Genomic DNA, 17,760 nt, shown 5'->3' with positions numbered 1-17,760 from the left:
TTTTTTTGCAGTACGCGGGCCTCTCACTGTTGTGGCCTCTCCCGTCGCGGAGCACAGGCTCCGGACGCGTAGGCCCAGCCGCTCCGCGGCACGTGGGATCTTCCCAGACCGGGGCACGAACCCGCGTCCCCTGCATCGGCAGGCGGACTCTCAATCACTGCGCCACCAGGGAAGCCCGAGCCCTGCGTTTCTTGTCACTGATCTGGGACCAGCAGTAATACCAGGAGCCCCACGAAGTTACTGGGAGGATTGAATGACAATGTGCACAGCAGGCTTTAGCACAGCACCGACCTAGAGGAAGTGCTCAGGAAACACTGGCTGCACGATTAGCACTCAGACCAAACCTCTGGGCCACCCTCTTCGGTCCCTTGTCGACAAGTAACCTATATTTACAGCGAGAAAAGTAGTTCCTGCCTATCTGTCCATTTGGCACGCTGTACCAGAGTACAGTTAAAACAGCTTATAGAACTGCTGTTCTGTTTAAGTTACAGTGTGCATAACAGTACCAATGGTTTTAGAAACAAATGAGTGCCATGGATTGGTATCTGAATGTTATATTTGATTATTATTCAGCTAGTCTCCCCATGACCCCAAATAACTAATCGTTCACATTGGGCTTGGAAACAAAAAACTCTGAGGAGGGACTTGCTTTTGCACAAATGGTTCCTTCTCGTCTCCTGTGCTCTCTTCTTTTTGATGAGAAAAATCATGTTCTTGCCATGAAATCACAGGACTCATTTGTTTTAAGGGGCAGCCTAGGTAGCATTTGTTATCCTTAGTTACCACTGCTTTAAAGGGTTGTTGTTGAGCTGTGTGCAGCCTGCAACGATGCTTTGGCCTAATTCACACTGGCCCTGAAAGCCTTGGAGTTAATAACAGTGTCAGTTTCATTTCACATGACACATGTCCTTTGCCATTTCTACCCGCCCTTTAAACAGAAGTTGTAGCTTCAGTACTTGGTACTGGCTGCCAAGCAGAGCAAGTCAGCGCCAGAACAATTTTAAAGCCATCTCAGGGATGCAAGAAGGGATATTCAAATCCTGGCAATTTTCCTACAGATTAAATGCACATGATCAGATCCTGCTTCTGTTAACGAGCTAGAGGACTAAGTGACAGCAAACTACAGCTGATCAGAAAAGGTTGCACACAGCTGCCTAACTCCTAGACTCCTAGCCTGTCCTCAGGCTGAGTTAAGGACAGCAACAACACGGAATCTCAGCTGTATCCTTTAAGGCATAGTCGGAGATGCTTGCCTTTTGGAAGAGAGGGTTCGGAGGGCACATGAAAACTACTAAGATATTTGTAGGACTGCTATGTGGAAGAGAGACTGACACTGTACACAAGAAAAAAAGGGAGGTAATTAGGGCCAAGGGCTGGATATTACAGGGAAACCCATAAGGGCTCAACAGAAGGAACTTTCTAATCATCAGAGCCCAACAGCTAATTCCATGATATGTATTTGTTTGTCCTGACAGCCGCCTTTGTGGATAATGGTAAGGTTCTCATCAATGGAGGTTTCCAAGAGGTTCAATGCACCGTTGGAAGGGGAAGTAGGATTACTTGATTTTTTAAAATAATGATTTTGTTGAGATATAATTCATGTCTCATAAAATTCATCCATTTAAAGTGTACAATTCAGTGGTTTTCAGTTGTGCAACCATCACCACTAATTTTGGAAGCTTTCATCAGCCTCAAAAGGAACCTCCACGCTCATTAGCCATCAACTTCTACTCCGCCCACCCCCGCCCCCAGCTCTAGGCAACCACTGATCTGCATTCTGTCTCTGCGGCTATAGTGGACTGTTCATATACATGGGAATCATACACTACATGCTCTTGTGACTGGCTTCTTTTTTAATATTTATTTATTTATTCTGGCTACACTGGGTCTTCGTCGCGAGCACGCGGGATCTTCGTGGCAGCATGTGGGATCTTCGTGGCAGCATGTGGGATCTTTAGTTGCGGCATGTGGGATCTTTAGTTGCGGCATGCGGAATCTTTAGTTGTGGCATGCAGGCTCTTAGTTGCGGCATGCATGTGGGATCTAGTTCCCCCACCAGGGATCGAACCCAGGCCCCCTGCATTGGGAGCGTGGAGTCTTAACCACTGGACCACCAGGGAAGTCCCCATGACTGGCTTCTTGCACTTAGCATGTCTACAAGGCTCCTCCATGTTGTAGCCTGTGTTCAGTATTTCATTCCTCTTGATTGTTAAATGATAGGGACTCTGATTTTACACGTTTTTTTCCCAATACTGAGAGCTCACACCCTAGGCTTAGGATCTTTGGGTTCTCCTTCCTTGCACATAATAAAAGGATTCCCTAATCTCCACTGTGCAGAGTCATTTCAATTTGTACTATTACTTCAGAGGACACTACCCTTAATTTTCCAGAATGAGACAACTAAAGGACAAAAAAGCCACACTAAAACAGCAACCACTAAGTACAGCATTTCCACAGCATTTCTACTCTTCGAAGCACTTTTCCATTTCTGAGTTTCAAGTTATAACCATGAGGCCCCTGGCCAGAGGACCCTCGAATATTCTGAGGAAGCCACCTTCCTCGAGGCAGGATGACACCTTTGAGGTGCCCTCCTCATTCTCGGGGCCCCAGCCACTGGCCGCTTGGCATCCTACTCACATGTCGTAGATGCAGTTCGGAGTGAAGGAGTGATTTGCCTTGTGTCCTAAGGAGGCACAGTACTTGGATACACGGTTGTAGGGCTCAGGCACATCAATGACCGTTTCTTCATCGAGGGAGAGGGTGTTCCCATTAAGAGTCCAGTCCCTGCTATCAACCTGCAGAAAACAAGAAAGCGAACATTAGAAAGGCCCTTCCTCCCAGGAGCTCAAAGGACACCGGAGATATTAACTCATTTATCCTTAAACTTCATGGTTTGAGTGCCATATACGTGGAAGGGGCCTAAGGCATCTCTTGCACCTCGATGGTGCAAACCCTGCACACTGATGGTGCAAAAGGCGTATGTGGGCAGCGCCAGGCAGCTCAACTTAGCATTTATTGATTTTCCCCTATCTTATATGAAAAAAAGGATTTAAAGTCCCTTTACAAAGACACAAAAAAGTAACCAGATGTCTACTTTTTTAAACATCTTTATTGGAGTATAATTGCTTTACAATGGTGTGTTAGTTTCTGCTTTATAACAAAGTGAATCAGCTATACATATGCATATATCCCCATATCTCCTCCCTCTTGCATCTCCCTCCCACCCTCCCTATCCCACCGCTCTAGGTGGTCACAAAGCACGGAGCTGATCTCCCTGTGCTATGCTGCTGCTTCCCGCTAGCTGTCTGTTTTACATTTGGTAGTGTATATATGTCCATGCCACTCTCTCACTTCGTCCCAGCTTACCCTTCCCCCTCCCCGTGTCCTCAAGTCCATTCTTCTCTACGTCTGCATCTTTCCTCCTGTCCTGCCCCTAGGTTGTTCAGAACTTTTTTTTTTGTTTTGGATTCCATATGTATGTGTTAGCATACGGTATTTGTTTTTCTCTTTCTGACTTACTTCACTCTGTATGACAGACTCTAGGTCCATCCACCTTACTACAAATAACTCAATTTCGTTTCTTTTCATGGCTGAGTAATATCCCATTGTATATATGTGCCACATCTTCTTTATCCATTCATCTGTCAATGGACACTTAGGTTGCCTCCATGTCCTGGCTATTGTAAATAGAGCTGCAATGAATGTTGTGATACATAACTCTTTTTGAATTATGGTTTTCTCAGGGTATACAGTGGTATATAGTGGCCCAGTAGTGGGATTGCTGGGTCATATGGTAGTTCTATTTTTAGTTTTTTAAGGAACCTCCATACTATTCTCCACAGTGGCTGTATCAATTTACATTCGCACCAAGAGTACAAGAGGGTTCCCTTTTCTCCACACCCTCTCTAGCATTTATTGTTTGTAGATTTGTTGATGGTGGCCATTCTGACCAGTGTGAGGTGATACCTCATTGTACTTTTGGTTTGCATTTCTCTAATGATTAGTGATGTTGAGCATCCTTTCATATGTTTGTTGGTGATCTGTACGTCTTCTTTGGAGAAATGTCTATTTAGGTCTTCTGCCCATTTTTGGATTGGGTTTTTTGTTTTGTTTTTAATAAATTTATTCATTTATTTATTTTTGGCTGTGTTGGGTCTTCGTTGCTGCGCACGGGCTTTCTCTAGTTGCGGCGTGAGTGGGGGCTACTCCTCATTGCGATGGGCGGGCTTTTCATTGCAGTGGCTTCTTTTGTTGCAGAGCACGGGCTCCAGGCCCGGAGGCTTCAGTAGCTGTGGCGCATGGGCTTAGTTGCTCTGCGGCATGTGGGACCCTCCCGGACCAGGACTCAAATCCATGTCCCCTGCATTGGCAGGCAGATTCTTAACCACTGTGCCACCAGGTAAGTCCCAGGTTGTTTGTTTTTTTGATATTGAGTTGCATGAGCTGCTTGTAAACTTTGGAGATTAATCCTTTGTCAGTTGCTTCATTTGCAAATATTTTCTCCCATTCTGAGGGTTGTTTTTTCGTCTTGTTCATGGTTTCCTTTGCTGTGCAGAAGCTTTTAAGTTTCATTAGGTCCCATTTGTTTATTTTTGTTTTTATTTCCATTTCTCTAGGAGGTGGGTCAAAAAGGATCTTGCTGTGATTGATGTCATAAGGTGTTCTGCCTGTTTTCCTCTAAGAGTTTCAGTGTCGGGCCTTACATTTATCACCAGATGTCTTGAATTAAAAGCAGGTGAGTGTTATGTCAACGAGTCAAAGATGGCGTCTGTGTATGGGCCCCTAGGTTGTTTATTTCTTCACTACTGGCTGAGACCTGTTACCTTAAAAGCCCATCGCCACCAACCTTAAATTTTTACATACCCCACTGTTATTTTAAATAGCCCAAACAGAGCAGAGTTTTAGCCATTCAGAGTTTGCTTCATCCACAAAACCTCACCCCACATCTGCTAGGAGCAGATAGATAAACCCAGGACCATAAAGACGCCAGACTGTAGCTGTCCTTTGGAGTTCTTTGGCCCAGAGACCCCTCCCAGGCTACACATCACCTAGACATGTTAACCCCCTCGCCGGTCCTTCTTTTTCCCAGGAGTTCCGTTGCCCTGCTCCCCTCTGGACCTTGGCCCCTGTGCCATAAACCTCTGAACGGCCTCATGCTGGGAGGACACCCCCTTCTCATGCAGCCCTGCCCAATCACCACCCCATATCTATAAAGCTTGTTGTGTGCTGCTGCCTCTTGTGGTCTTTTTCTTTAATCACCTCTCAAATCCCTTGAACCTCTACAGAGAGAAGGATGAAGCCAAAGAAAAATGAAAGTAAGAACATCAAACAGAACCAGAAACCTAAGGAATGCAAAACTGAGCGCCAGAAAAGTCCTACGCCTTTGCTGCAGATGGGCAATCGGTGCGACCAGCAGAGTCACGGACAACCAGTGTGCCTTCTCACCCACAGCAGGACTCACTATCTGCTGTGCAAGCAGCGGGCATCCCTTCTCCCAACCAGTCCTGACCAACAGGCCCCAGCATCTGTGCATGCCAGCAAGGACAGCGTTTTGGAACTAACAGGATCCCACTTTCATTCAAAAACTGTTGACACTCAGAGGTATACCATCTCTCCTGTCTGTAAGCTACAATTATGCTTTTATTTGTATCTGATATTCATTCAACAGATACTGACTGAGCACCTACCATATGCTAGGCACTGTTCTAGGTGCAGGGGATACAGCAGTGATGAAAGTGAAAAAATCTTCGTGGATCTTAATATTCCAGACCTGTTATGTGATTTGATATACGACACTCAGGACCATCTTCCTTATGTTGCCACTAGTTGTGTATTTTTCTCATCTAAACTTCATGAAGGCAAGGAGGCACCCTCATTCATTTATATAGTGAGTTTCAGCACAGAGCCAGATTCTGCTGTTAGAAACCTTGCTTGAATTCTGCCATTACTATATTTGTGACCTTAGGCAAATTGCTTAACCCCTCTTGGCTTCAGTTTCCTTAGATGTAAAACGTTTGAATAAATTATGTGTCAGTATCCCGCGCCACCGTCCACAGGCTGAATTTCTTGGACTTTCTGGATTGACCATCACAAGGGGACACTGCGAGGCAGATCACAGCTCGGTTTCTGCACTGACATCTTTGCTTGGGCGGCTGCTTTGAATGTACAGTGACTTGATTATTTCTCGGCCTTTTGCTTTTTATCATTCCATAGGAACAAACGAAAAATGAAGACGTGAAGGTGGGACGTGAGTGATGGGCTTAAGTCCCACCCCACTTCACACAAGTGAGACCAGGATGGACAGAGCCCTAGCTGTGCTCAAAGCATCAAGCTTTCACCCTTCAGCAGACACTTAAGGAAGCTAGTTGTGAAGTGAAGAAACAAAAACAAAAAAACATATATGAAATCTGAGAAGTGTATCAAAGATTGTGTCTTAAAGGCAAGAGGTGATTCAACTCTTCAACTTTTAATTTTTTTTGGAAATAGAACCCTTCCAGGTAAGATGGAGGCTACTGTATGGCTTTTGCACAGACAGAAGTAGGGGCCCTTCCCGTAAAGCACCCCACCCAAGGTCATAAATTAATTATTGACAGAGTCCGGTTGGATCTCAATTTTTCAGATACTGGGTGTAGTCCGATACAAAGCAATTACTGTCTCCCTGATGGTACCAGCCCACTCTCTATAAAATAGCTGTGGAATGTAAAAAAAAAAAAAAAAAAACAAAAACATACTAAGGCTCAAAATAAAGAGGAAAATTGGGACGTCCCTGGCGGTCCAGTGGTTAAGACTCTGCATTTCCACTGCAGGGGGTGCGGATTCAATCCCTGGTCGGGGAACTAAGATCCCACAGGCCGTGCAGTGTGGCCAAATAAATAAATAAAAATAAATAAAAAAAAAAAAGATGAATAGACTTGATTTCACAACAATTAAAAAAAAATAAGAGGAAAATATCTGCTATAGACTGAATGTTGATGTCCCCCCTCCAAACGTATGTTGAAATCTCCTCCCCAATGTCAGGGTATCCGGAGGTGGGGTCTTTGGGAGGTGTTTAGGTCATGACAGCAGGCAGAGCCCTCCTGAATGGGATTAGTGTCTTATAAAAGAGGCCCCAGAGAGCTCCCTCATCCCTCCTGCCATATGAGGTTACAGCACAAAGAGGGACATCTATGAACCAGGAAGCAGGCTCTCACCAGACACTGAATCTGTTGGCACCTTGAGCTTGGACTTCCCAGCCTCCAGAACTGCGAGAAATCAATTTCTGTTGTTCATAAGCTACATAACCTATGGTGTCTTTGCTAAAGCAGTCTGAGGCTGGCTGCAAGGCAATGTCCAGGCAGTTTCCAAAAACCCTAGCTTCTTGCCCCTTTATATTCCTAGTGAATATTAAAGTAAAAGGACTAGTGAGAAAATTAATAAGGGTGCTTGAAACAAAACCCTTTAACCAATCATGCTGATTTCCCACTTCTACCCCGCTCACCTCTTGGTGTGTGATTCGGACTCCATTATAAAAAGACATAACAGTATTGGGTCCCACTGCTACCTTTGAAAACAGTCCTTCTCCAGCACTGGAAATGAGAGATTCCGCAACATAAACCCTAAACAGAAAAAAGGGGCAAATAATGATTTTTTTTTTAGTTTGATATGTCATCCCTTACATCAACCACCAAAATAGTCTTATAGCTACGGGATACAAAAGGTCAGTTCATAATAATCCAATGAGGAAGTAAGAAACAGTGAAACCACATATTTTGGCATTAGAAACTGGAGAACTGTTACTTATTTCTCTCACTGCTCTCTAATAAAGGGATTATTAGTATATATTCACAAGGTAACTCAGTGCTTGATAGAAGGTTTTTAAAAATTTGTCTGTTTTAATTAATGACAATTTCCACTGTCTTCCTAGACAAGGCAAACATTTCCCAAAGCTAATTAAAGCTATACCTAAGTTTCTCAGTGCCAAATAGGAGGGAAAGACTGTTTTAATGGAGCCCCAAGATGAATCTTTTACATAATAAAATATATCCAATAAGCACTTCCCAACAAAGGAGTTTATAGCAGATCAGCTCAAGGACCAAATCTGGCTGTGTCCATTTTTGTAAATGAAGTTTTATTGGGACACAGCCACACCTATCTGTTCAATATTATCTATGACTGCTTTACAAAGGTAGACTTAAGTAGTTGCAGTAGAGACCCACAAAGCCTAAAATACTGACCACATGGCCCTTTATAGGACAAATTTGCCCACCACTGGTTTATAAGAAAACAGCACTCCTGATTACGGAACTGGATTTAGTAAGTAAGTACATGCCCCGTCCACAGGATTTCAGTTCTTCTGGCCCCTGTGATGTAATGACTCTGGTGGAACTGGTCATCTGGGATTTTTGTTATGTAGATCTTCTGCTTATTTGATGGGCTGGAAGGCTGAATTATTGCTTTTACCTCTTGACTCTCTCCCTGGGACAGAATTATACGTCCTGCTGCTTGGCCGCATGACTGCCCTTCAGTTTGGGCTGAGGATACATCCCTGCCTGACTGCCTTTGGTCTTGGCCATATGATCTGCTTTGCAACTAGGCAGAAGTGACTGCAAAGCTAGGTCTCGGATATTAAGAAGCATGGCAAGTTTCTGCCAGCTTCCTTGAGTTTCCATTCATCTCCACAAGAAGAAGATGCCCCGGGGGGCTGTTGCTCCCTTAGCCTGAGTCTTGGAATGAAGGCATGTGAGACAGACTGGAACCCAACTTGAAACCTGGAGTGTAGCCTAGTCCAGCTGAGCCGAGTTGAGCCCAGTCACAGGTGGCTGAACGTCAGCCAATCTACAGAAGCATGAGCGTAAAAGTAAATGTTTGCTTTCATAAATCACTGATAGTCCGAGGGTATTGTTATGTGGCATCATCACAATGACAGTAACAAAAAATGACTGATGCATACGGTTATGGTACTGTTGTGTTTTGGGGGCTAACAAGAGACCAAACCTTTCTCCCTGCAAACAGTCCAGAGCCTCGTGTCAAGAAAGAGGCCATTCATTCATTGTGACATTGTGGTGTCAGCCCTGTCAGTTAAACCAGGGAAAAGGCCTTTTCTCTGATGGGGACGGGACAGAAACTGAATAGAAGCCACACTTACAGAGTGAGGCCAAGAGAAAGCCAACTGCAGATGGCACTCTTACCCACAAACAGGCCAGTCGCTGGGGAATAAGAACCCCAGGCAGGGGACCAGAGAAAACCATACCAGGAGCTTAGAGTTTAGCTAGGGTATGAAATGGACCAGGGCTTGACACTCTGGGAGGGATCTTAGAGAATCAGAAACTTGTAATTTATAAGCTGGAATGTTTTTATGCTTCTTGTATTTTCTTTGTTTCACTCCTGTCTTCCCTTAGTGAATAAAGAAATTATCTCACATTCCAGACCCCCTCAGCTGGGCTAAGTAGAAAAGGAGGCATTTGGTCCCTGCCTCGGCTAGAGCTTTCAAGAGTGTGAAATGCTCCCTAGGGGCCAGGAGGGGCTAAGGCACAAACTGTGGCACCAGAGCCCCAAGAAAGGGGACACTTGAACAGGGCATAGCTGGCTGCCTGGCCCAACTGCTGTCTTTGTAGAAGCTTCGTTCTGGGACTGACACACAAGCTGTTCTGTGCTTTATGGGTGGAAAAACTTCCTTACAGGGACAGATTCTATATGACAATAAAAACACTCTTCCTCAGAATATATGAATATTTTTTTCTGCTCAAGAACTCGGCCTTAGCAGAGGGCCAATAATTCCTACCACAAGGGTTATTTAATCTCACATAAATGGTGCTCTTTAAACCACATGGAAAAAATTACCTCTCTGATTCATACGGATCTGGAAGAAGAGCATTGGTAGAAATGCAAGATGAAGTTGACTTATCAAAGTGGTACACCGAACCTAAAAAGCAAACAAAAATCTCAGTACAAGGCCCAGAGTTAGGGAAGAGCGTTCTCTCTATCCACAGGACCAGAAAGAGTTAAATAATGAAAAGTGTTATTCAAGTTAGGCCAACTAGAATGAAATTCTTCAATATAAATGGATAGTTTTCTAAAATGATAATAGGTTTTTATGATAAGAAAGTTTACTGGCGCGGGTTAGGGGAAAAAAAAAGTTTACTTATGCTGAGTGTGCAAACATAATAAATTTCTTAGCTTCATTCTCCATCATATTCACATGAATCTCTTGGTGATTAAAATAACATCCATTATATTTAAGAGAATTTACGATTGTGAATAGATAAACCCCAACTCCTCATTTTGTTACGCAGTAAAAGATACACATACGGGTTTTATTTCTTTTCCTGAATATCTAAGTGGAAAAAATACATACAGATAATCAGGAAAAAGTTAATCTAACGAAATACTTTTTTTATATTACTCCTGAAATGCTTTCACTTTATTCAAGAATATAATAATGAAGATGGATACCATGTTATACAGCATAATTTACTTTCTCTCTTTCATTCTACAAATATCTGGAATTACCTGGGTGCTCTACATGTAAGCATCACCCACACCATTTGGTACAACTGATGTTACATCTCTAAGATCATTTATGATTGGAGAATCATAAGTATAACAAATATTGCCAAAACGTCAAATATTCTCATACGAGGGGATTAAAATCTGCTGTTTTGTTTGTTGAACTTTGTGATGTTGAACTGAGTCGCTAAAAGATATTTTTAGGTTATTACTGAATACAGCAATTGGACACTTAGTAGATGGGAACGGTAACATGTGGTAATATTAGTTCTAATTAAAATATGTGATAGAGGGACTTCCTTGGTGGTGCAGTGGTTAAGAACCCGCCTGCCAGTGCAGGGGACACGGGTTTGATCCCTGGTCCGGGAAGATCCCACATGACGTGAAGCAACGAAGCCCGGGCACCACAACTGCTGAGACTGCGTGCTGCAACTAGTGAAGCCCGTGTGCCTAGAGCCCGTGCTCTGCAACAAGAGAAGCCACTGCAATGAGAAGCCTGAGCACTGCAACGAAGAGTAGCCCCCGCTCGCCGCAACTAGAGAAAGCTCACGCACAGCAACAAAGACCCAAAGCAGACAAAAATTAAAAAATAAAATAAAATAAAATTTAAAAAAGTTCAATGCCAAGGGAATATTGTGTAAAAAAAAAATATGTGATAGAATGAGATAGTAGCTGACTGGCTAGATAACATGCTTCCTATAGGCAGGTTTACACCAGTCATTACAGATTGCTGTGCAAGATATAAATGGATAGTTTTTAGGTTTGTTCTGGAGTTTCGTTCTCAGGTCTTAATAAACAGCCATCAGAAGTATCTTTTAAAATCCCATTTTTGCTTTTGAATTTTCTTTATTCATGTGGTTTAAAAGCTGCTTGTGTCATTACAATTTTTAATCAAGAAAAAGCTTTGTCATGAAAATTGGAGATCTCTCTGGTCAGATCAGATTGGATAATAGTTTTAAATTTTTCTTGTGGTTTTCTTGATACTAGACACAGTCTATAGACTCCAACCACCCACCCTTGGCAATTGTCTCCTTCACTAAAAATAAATTCAGCCTCAGCAGAATTAAGGAGAACAGACTGCTTTTGATAAAGCATTAACAAAGTCATCTTATTTCTATTAAAGTGGTTCAGAAGCCAATTAGTAATTTATTCCAGAAACGAAGGTACACAACCGTCCTAGAATTAATGTTCGTTCTCTGCAAAGAATTAGCTTCATAGCATCCTCCCAGAGCACAAGGAAGACATACGGTGTTCCAAAGGCTAATAAGTAAAGAAACAAGTTTTGGAACTGGAGAGCTTACTCCAGCAAAGTCAATTATTTTAGGTACTAAGGCATCACAAATTATTCCATTAAGCAATTCCTAAGTGGTTACCAATGGCTACCAGGTCCTCTTTCTGTTTCCTTTTTTTATACAATCAAAACCCAAATTAATGGGCTTCCCTGGTGGCACAGTGGTTAAGAATCCGCCTGCCAATGCAGGGGACAGGGGTTCGAGCCCTGGTCCGGGAAGATCCCACATGACGTGGAGCAACTAAGCGCGTGCGCCACAACTACTGAGTCTGCGCTCTAGGGCCCACGAGCCACAACTACTCAGCCTGCATGCCACAACTACTGAAGCCCACGCTCCTGGAGCCCGTTCTCCGCAACAGAGAAGCCACCGCAATGAGAAGCCCGCGCAGCGCAACAAAGAGCGGCCCCCGCTCACTGCAACTAGAGAAAGCCCATGCACAGCAACGAAGACCCAACGCAGCCAAAAATAAAATAAATAAATAAAATAAAACCCAAATTAATGTCTCAAAGTAAAAGTCAGAAAACAATCTAGATCACTCAGTGTCTAACCAGGAAACAGACCATTTGAGTATTTCAGAGAGAGAGAATTTAATACAGGGAATTGGTTACACAGAGGCTGGAAGAGCTGGGAAGCCAAACAGGGCAGTGAAGAGCCCAGAAACTGGCAAGAGCAGGAGGCCAAAACCCTGAGCCACAGGGACAGAGGCAGAGGCATTCCTGGAGCTCTAGAGCTGGGGGAGTCCAGGGAAGCTGGACCCGTGGGGGACCATCCTGCTGGGAGATGGAATCGGGAGACAGGCCACTGCTGGGGACTCTGCTGGACACAGAGAGGGCTTCTCCCTGCTCCTGTCCCTCTCCGTGTCCCCAGCCTGTGGCCAAAGCCAGACAGAAGCCCCAGGCACAAGAGCCTGGGGAATGCAGCCTGCAAGGGGCAGAAGCCCTATGCAGTAAAGCAGGGCAGGGAAAGGCTGAGGAATGCACCCAGATCAGCACACAACCCATTAAAGGAAGTTAGTTCAAAAAAGAAGAAAAAAACACTTTCAAACCAAACATTTCTGTGGAATACACATTCTAGTGTGCAGAAATTCTCCTGTGAATTCCCATCTCCCTGCCTTAGACTAATACTTTCCTCACGAATGTACTAAGTGCCAACCACACGTAAAGCACTGTGTTAGGGGCTGTGCAGATACCAGTGGGAGTCGCATCTCTTCCTGCCCTCAAGGAGCTGATGCACCTTCTTCAACGCATACCATCCCTCCCTCTACTCCCTTAGACAGGCCTGTGCTCCAGGCAAACGGAAGGAACCCTTTCCTTTTCCTCCTTTCCCCTATCGTTGGTACTATGACCTGTGACTAGAATTCATCCATTCACTTGACAAACGTTACTTCTAAGAGGTGAGCCAAGCTGTAAAGATAGAATAGGCAGGGACTTCCCTGGCGGTCCAGTGGTTGGGACTCCTCACTTTCACTGCTAGGGCCCAGGTTCAATCCCTGGTTGGGGAACTAAGATCCCACAAGCTACGCAGCCAAAAAAATAAAAACTAATAAGGGCCTACTGTATATATAGCACAGGGAACTCTCCTCAGTCCTCTGTAATGGCCTATATGGGAAAAGAATCTAAAAAAGAGTGGATATATGTATATGTATAACTGATTCACTTTGCTGTACACCTGAAACTAACACAACGTTGTAAATCAACTATCCTCCAATAAAAAAATTTTTTTAATCAAATTTAAAAAAATGGGAATTCTGATTTAATAGTCCCAAAGTGGGCCTGGCAGCCTGCATTTCTAAGAAACATCCAGGTGATGCTGATAACTGTGTTTAAGAAGAAAACAAAAAAGATGGAAAAGACATTAGCCAGGGAATGGAATTCCTATGGAAAGAGGCAAAGAGATGAGGAGAAAAGAAATTCCAGGCAGAGGCACAAGGAGAAACTCAGCAAGAAGTAAGTGGAGACAGAGAAGCAGTTTGTGGATCCAAAAGCACAGAGAAAAAGGAGAAGGCGGTTGTAGGAGGATTTTAGGTGAGATACTCGATTTCTGTTTCCCTCTTCCCCTCCCTCAACCACTGGACCAGAGGCCACATGACCCGAAAGCCCTCATCTGTCAGCCAGTCAGTGGTTCAATCACTGTAACTGGAAGAGGAAGGAGAGAGAAACAAAAGGAGCAGAACACAGAGTAAAGACTGCGCCTGGTGCCTCCCAGTCACCCAGAGCAGCTATGGCTCCTGACCCTTTTGAGGCCCAAATTGTTCAACCTATCCTTAAAAGAACTGGGGCCTGCTAGAATCTTGCCAATAAATCCACCCCCCTCCTTTTTTTGGCCTTAAGTTAGTTTGAAGAGGGTGTTTGTCATTTGCAACCAGGAGTTCTAAGAAAAATCATCATTCCCCTCTCACTTCCCAAAATGTGTTTCGTACTTATACTAAGAAGAATGTAATAACCACAGTAACTTTCCTGATGGGGGCTTTATGGTAGGTGCCAATATCTGTATTTTATAATGAAAAAACGGGTTCTGAAAGGATAACTAACCTGCCCCAAACCATAATACAGTAAATGTTGGCACTGAGACTCAAACGAGGTGACTCTTAAGTCCAAGACCCTTGCCACTAAAAATGCTGCCGCTTCCAAATGCTGCCACTTTTAAAATCTGCATCACCAAGTGGGATCCTCCCCTAGCTGGAGTCTCCTCATTTCTAAACCTTTTAACACTGTCTCCTTTTGGAATGGATGTGAAGAGTGCAGATATTAGAGTCTGAAGTTCAAAGATTACTGTTACAACTTAAAAAACCCTTCATTTTGGAATGATTTTAAATTTACAGAAAAGTTGCAAACATAGTAGAGTTCCCAATGCCCCTCACTGCTTCTCCTAATGTTAATTTCTTGTGTTACATGGTACATTTGTCCAAATTAAGAAACCAACATAGCTGCGTTAGTATTGACTGAACTCCAGACTTTATTCAGATTTCACCAGTTTTTCCACGAATGTCCTTTTTCTGTTCCAGGATCCAATCCAGAATCCCATATTGCATTTAAAATGCCTCAATTTTTAACTTAAAAAAACAAAACCAGAGACATTTATAACAACCCAAGTTGGACCTAAATGTAAAGTGCTAGGCTTCCTATTTTTGGACTACCACCCTTTGGAGAATCTCCTTCCAATCCAAACAGCTAAATATTATTTAGGCCTATCAATGCCTATATATATTATCTTTTCTTTTTTTAAAAAAATATTTATTTATTTATTTGGCTGCACCAGGTCTTAGTTGCGGCATGCAGGATCTTTAGTTGAGGCACTCAGGATCTTTAGTTGCGGCGCTCGGGATCTCTAGTTGCGGCATGTGGGATCTAGTTCCCGGACCAGGGATTGACCAGGCCCCCTGCATTGACAGTGTGGAGTCTTAACCACTAGACCACCAGGGAAGTCCCTGTATTATCTTTTCTACTTTATTCTCCTTATACCTTAACTTGGATTGGAAATACATATATGCATATTTCAAGGAATCAGACCGATCTAGCTTTCTTAATATTGTGCCACTGAAAATACAAAATCTTGATGTTTTTCTTTGTATATTTTCCAGATTTTCTACAAGAAATAATTTTATACTCAGAAAAAAAGTTTGGTGTGCCATCCTGTACTTCTAACAAGAAACAGGATTTTTTCTATCATTGATTCCAATAGGATCATTCATGCATGGAATATGTCCTCCAAGAAGATGCTAGACTTTGAAGAGGGCCCGGGTGCCAATGTGCATTTATCCTTCCCAGTCAAAGCTCGGGCTGAATCAGCATTACAATCTGTCCCAACGTGGAGATCTACCTAATTTGATTCTTTATCAGTTAAATCATTAAACTGTTTTTTTCCCTGAGATATAATATTTAAAACTGATTAAATTACTGCTGTCATTTCTTCACTCCTTCTGTGCGTTAGAATTATACAGCTATGCCCTTGTCAGATGACTTTTTAGCATGTGCCACTAAAGTGTACGGTGTACATTACCCTGTCTCACTGATGTCCGCCTTGGCCATGTGACTTGCTTTGACCAATGAAAAGTGGGTGAAAGGGACTTTGTGTCAGTTCCAAGCTGAGGCTTTAAGAGGCATCATAGGTGTCTGCTCATGCTTTGGCTTCCTGTGACCACCTGAGAAAACTGACCCAGGCCACCACTGTCCCTTTAGATTGGGCCCAGAATTAAGACATAGAACAGACTCAGAGCTGACTAGAAGCCTCAGGTCCAGCCTGGCCTGGCCACGCCCCACCTGGACCAGTCGAGTACAGTTGCTTAGCAGACCTGTGTTTGCTGTTGTAAACCACTGAGATGCTGAGGTATCTGTTATGCAGCCAAGCTAATACACCAGACTAGACAAAGAAATTAACTTCTCTTAAGCCTCAACAACCCGTTTTGGAATTAGAGCAACCCGTCTGAAGCAGATTCAACTTACTTCCAGGCATCAGTTCAAAGTGAGGCCTTCCTTCTTCAGTGGACAGAAGAGTAGCCAGTTTCCCTTCTATCATCTCTCCATCAATGAATTTTCCATACAGGGCAGTCCTCTCATCAGGGTACACATATGCTATCTTTTCTCCAGTCATCTCTCCATCTTCATTTACTTCTCCTACAAGGCTGCCTCCATCCTGATGGGAGAAACCCAAAACCAGAACATATTATATATAGTATTTATCTATATGACATGAGTTCAAGACATTTCTCTTGTGCACTGCCATTGTTAACAGCACTGATATGGATCATAACAGTTTCAGAACGCAGAGCTTTTCACATGAGTGTGAAAAGCATGAGGCAGCTCTCTCCTCCCCATCCAGTCCCCTGTAAGTTATATGCATAGGGGGCATATAGCCTGCTTTAGAGAGTTTTATGATCCTTGGACAAGCTACTGATACTCTAACTTGGTTTGTTATCTAAGAAACAAACATGTTGTATTTGTGATGTAAGTTACAATCATCAAAAGGAAATGTAACTAAGGGTTACTTTGGGGCAATATCAAATGTGATGAGGTAGCAGGACAGTCTTACTATTCCTATGATTTCACTTCTCAAATATTGAATTCTGGATTTCTGGTCTAGTAAGAAAATCTTTAGTTCAAAGGTACTTAAGAATTAGTTCAGTATGCATGAGTAATGGGAGTCATCCGCACTTTCTAAGGGATAAACAAAAGGACTTGTGGACACTGCCTTTCTGAGAATTCTATTCCATCACTTTTTTTGGAGTTAGAAGGAAAAGTGAAAAACGATCAACTGAATTCTACGCCCTTCCCCATCACTTCTTTCTTCCCACTCGTCTTTACTTCTCCCTTCTCCCTCCTTCCAGGAGAGAAGTCAGCTGTGCTTCCTCTTTAACTGTCATTTGCTTCATTCCAAAGGGTCATTCAATGCTTTAGGGCAGAGGCTATCAGAGAATTCTGCATCCTGGTACCAGTGCTAGGGATACAGTAGATGATATAAATATTTTTAAAACTGAATTGGGATACTAAAACCAATAAATAATTTTTAAAAATCTAATCTAGGGTGCAAGAGATGTTTCCCTTTTTTTTTTTTTTCCCCATCCAGAAGGTCCTTATGGTATAACTGAAAATCTAAGACCTTCGTGGGTCTGACACAAGACTAGTAAGCCCATGACATCTTCTAAAAGCTTGGATATTCCCCCAACTGAAAGGTTCTAGAAGCAGCTACTCAACGTCAGTGACGTGGGACGACTTTTAAGTGTTTCCAAATGCTGTTTACAGAGAGACAGCAGGAAGAAATACCACCAGGTACAGGGTTTCTACAGTTCATCGTAGTCCAATTGCTCTTTGGAGAAAAAAGGTTATCAATTAAAAAATGAATCACAGCACTTCCATAGAAACAAAAATACTTGGATGCATTTTTCATGGATAGAAAGTGCATTAGCGACGTATGATTGCTCTTTCTCCTTCCCGAGTTAATTCTTAATAACCCAGCCCGTACGGGGATGATACTTTTTGCAAGATCT

The 17,760-nt window shown here is 43.1% G+C and overlaps 1 protein-coding gene across 2 annotated transcripts in view; it reads right to left on the bottom strand.

Moving 5' to 3' along the window:
* Positions 1-17,760, bottom strand: part of SETD7 (SET domain containing 7, histone lysine methyltransferase) — a 52,187-nt gene that overhangs the window by 11,772 nt on the left and 22,655 nt on the right. For both annotated transcript variants that reach the window (XM_082838319.1, XM_082838318.1), the window contains exons 4-7: positions 16,220-16,409; positions 9,820-9,901; positions 7,478-7,595; positions 2,638-2,795 (exon numbers count right to left, since the gene is read on the bottom strand). In XM_082838319.1, the coding sequence (XP_082694445.1) occupies positions 2,638-2,795; positions 7,478-7,595; positions 9,820-9,901; positions 16,220-16,409 (548 nt within the window). The remainder of the gene's footprint in view (positions 1-2,637; positions 2,796-7,477; positions 7,596-9,819; positions 9,902-16,219; positions 16,410-17,760) is intronic.

Source organism: Leucopleurus acutus (genome assembly GCF_964270905.1).
Source record: "Leucopleurus acutus genome assembly, chromosome: 4".
Classification (NCBI taxonomy): domain Eukaryota; kingdom Metazoa; phylum Chordata; class Mammalia; order Artiodactyla; family Delphinidae; genus Leucopleurus; species Leucopleurus acutus.
Note: the sequence above shows the minus strand (reverse complement) of the source record. Positions and strands in the feature narration are given on the sequence as shown.